Source organism: Protobothrops mucrosquamatus, unplaced genomic scaffold (genome assembly GCF_001527695.2).
Source record: "Protobothrops mucrosquamatus isolate PMUCROS unplaced genomic scaffold, P.Mucros_1.0 scaffold1631, whole genome shotgun sequence".
NCBI lineage: Eukaryota > Metazoa > Chordata > Lepidosauria > Squamata > Viperidae > Protobothrops > Protobothrops mucrosquamatus.
The window spans coordinates 7,566-9,029 of NW_015387790.1; the positions used below are offsets into that span (position 1 = coordinate 7,566).

General features: G+C 41.3%; 1 protein-coding gene across 1 annotated transcript in view; it reads left to right on the top strand.

Moving 5' to 3' along the window:
• Positions 1-569: 569 nt before the first annotated feature.
• Positions 570-1,464, top strand: part of LOC107293470 (mas-related G-protein coupled receptor member H-like) — a 3,104-nt gene continuing 2,209 nt past the window's right edge. The window contains exon 1 of the mRNA XM_015822622.1: positions 570-669. Within this exon, the coding sequence (XP_015678108.1) occupies positions 570-669 (100 nt within the window). The remainder of the gene's footprint in view (positions 670-1,464) is intronic.

A 1,464-nucleotide genomic window follows, 5' to 3' on the forward strand; every position in this document is an offset into this window, starting at 1 on the left:
TAATAATAATAATAATAATAATAATAATAATAATAATAATAATAATAATAATAATAATAATAATAATAATAATAATAAAGTTGGAAGGGACCTTGGAGGTCATCGAGTCCAACCCCCTGCTCAGGCAGGAACCCTATACCATTTCAGACAAATGGCTGTCCAGTCTCTTCTTAAAAACTTCCAGTGTTGGAGCATTCACTGCTTCTGGAGGCAGGTTGTTCCATTGGTTAATTGTTCTAACTGTCAGGAAGTTTCTCCTTAGTTGGCCTACAATGCACCGTTTCACCCAGATAAAGGTTATGGGAATGAGAATTCCATTAGTACATAGATACTGTGGATCAATTCAGTTTTCAAAGGACATATGACATTGAACTTTCCTTAGAAACATCTGCCTAATGCATTTATCATTTATGGGAAACCATAATTTCTGAAACATCTATGGAAAAAAAAAAATCAACACCCTGATTTAAATCTTGGCAAGAAAGGAAGGATTTCTTTAATCCATTAAGATTCCCCACCCTTTCTCAAAAGGTATAAAAGCGTCTCTTTTGTATTTTATGCCAAAGCACATGGGTTGCATGCTAGGGGAACAACGGTTTATAACCTTTCCAGAAGAAGATATTAAGCTCCAACATCCACTAGCAAACCTACAAGTACGGCTGAAAAAAGGTAGGACTTTCAAGTGTGAGCGGGTAGAACCCAAAAGACTTTCTCGGGGAAAATCAGAAGCAAATATTCATTTCCAAATCAGGGATAATAACATCAGCTAATATGGAAAACCCCATTTCTGCCCTCTCTGGATTCTGTCATATGATGAAAGGGAAGGGGGGTGAACAAAGGGGTTTTATGGCCCTCACTTCCTTAGGCACAACTTCAAAGGGACTGAATGTGGATACCACCAAAAGGACTCATCAATAACAATGGGGCTATCAGCTTCAGCTAATCCCCTCTGAAGTCTCCCTTCCACCAGCAGTGAGGAAAAAGGGGGTGGAAATGTAACACCTGGAATTGCCGCTGGAAGGACGGTGGGGTGGGGTGGGGTGGGGCTGTTGGGAAACCCTTAAAACCTTGAACCGTAAGGCTTTGGCCCCAAGTCCTGTCTAGAACGCCTGCATCCATTTTTCCTTCATAAAGATGCCTGTTGGAAGAAATATTCCAAGAGTTCTGTCTTCTTAAGGTGCAAAGTGGGGTGGGTCCTTACAGCATTGTCACCAAGAAAATTGGAACAGCTTTGTCTTAAGAGAAAATTCCCTTTTAATCACTTAGTTTTTGTTGTGTTCTTTGTATTCCCCCCCCCCTTAATCCCCTATGCATATCCTGATCACCCATTAAGGGTGATTGCCCTTCACCATTGATCGCCCATTAAGGGTGATTGCCCTTCACCATTGATCGCCCATTAAGGGTGATTGCCCTTCTCCATCTGCATACAGTTTCATGCCCGTTGCTGGTTGGCTAACTAGCAAC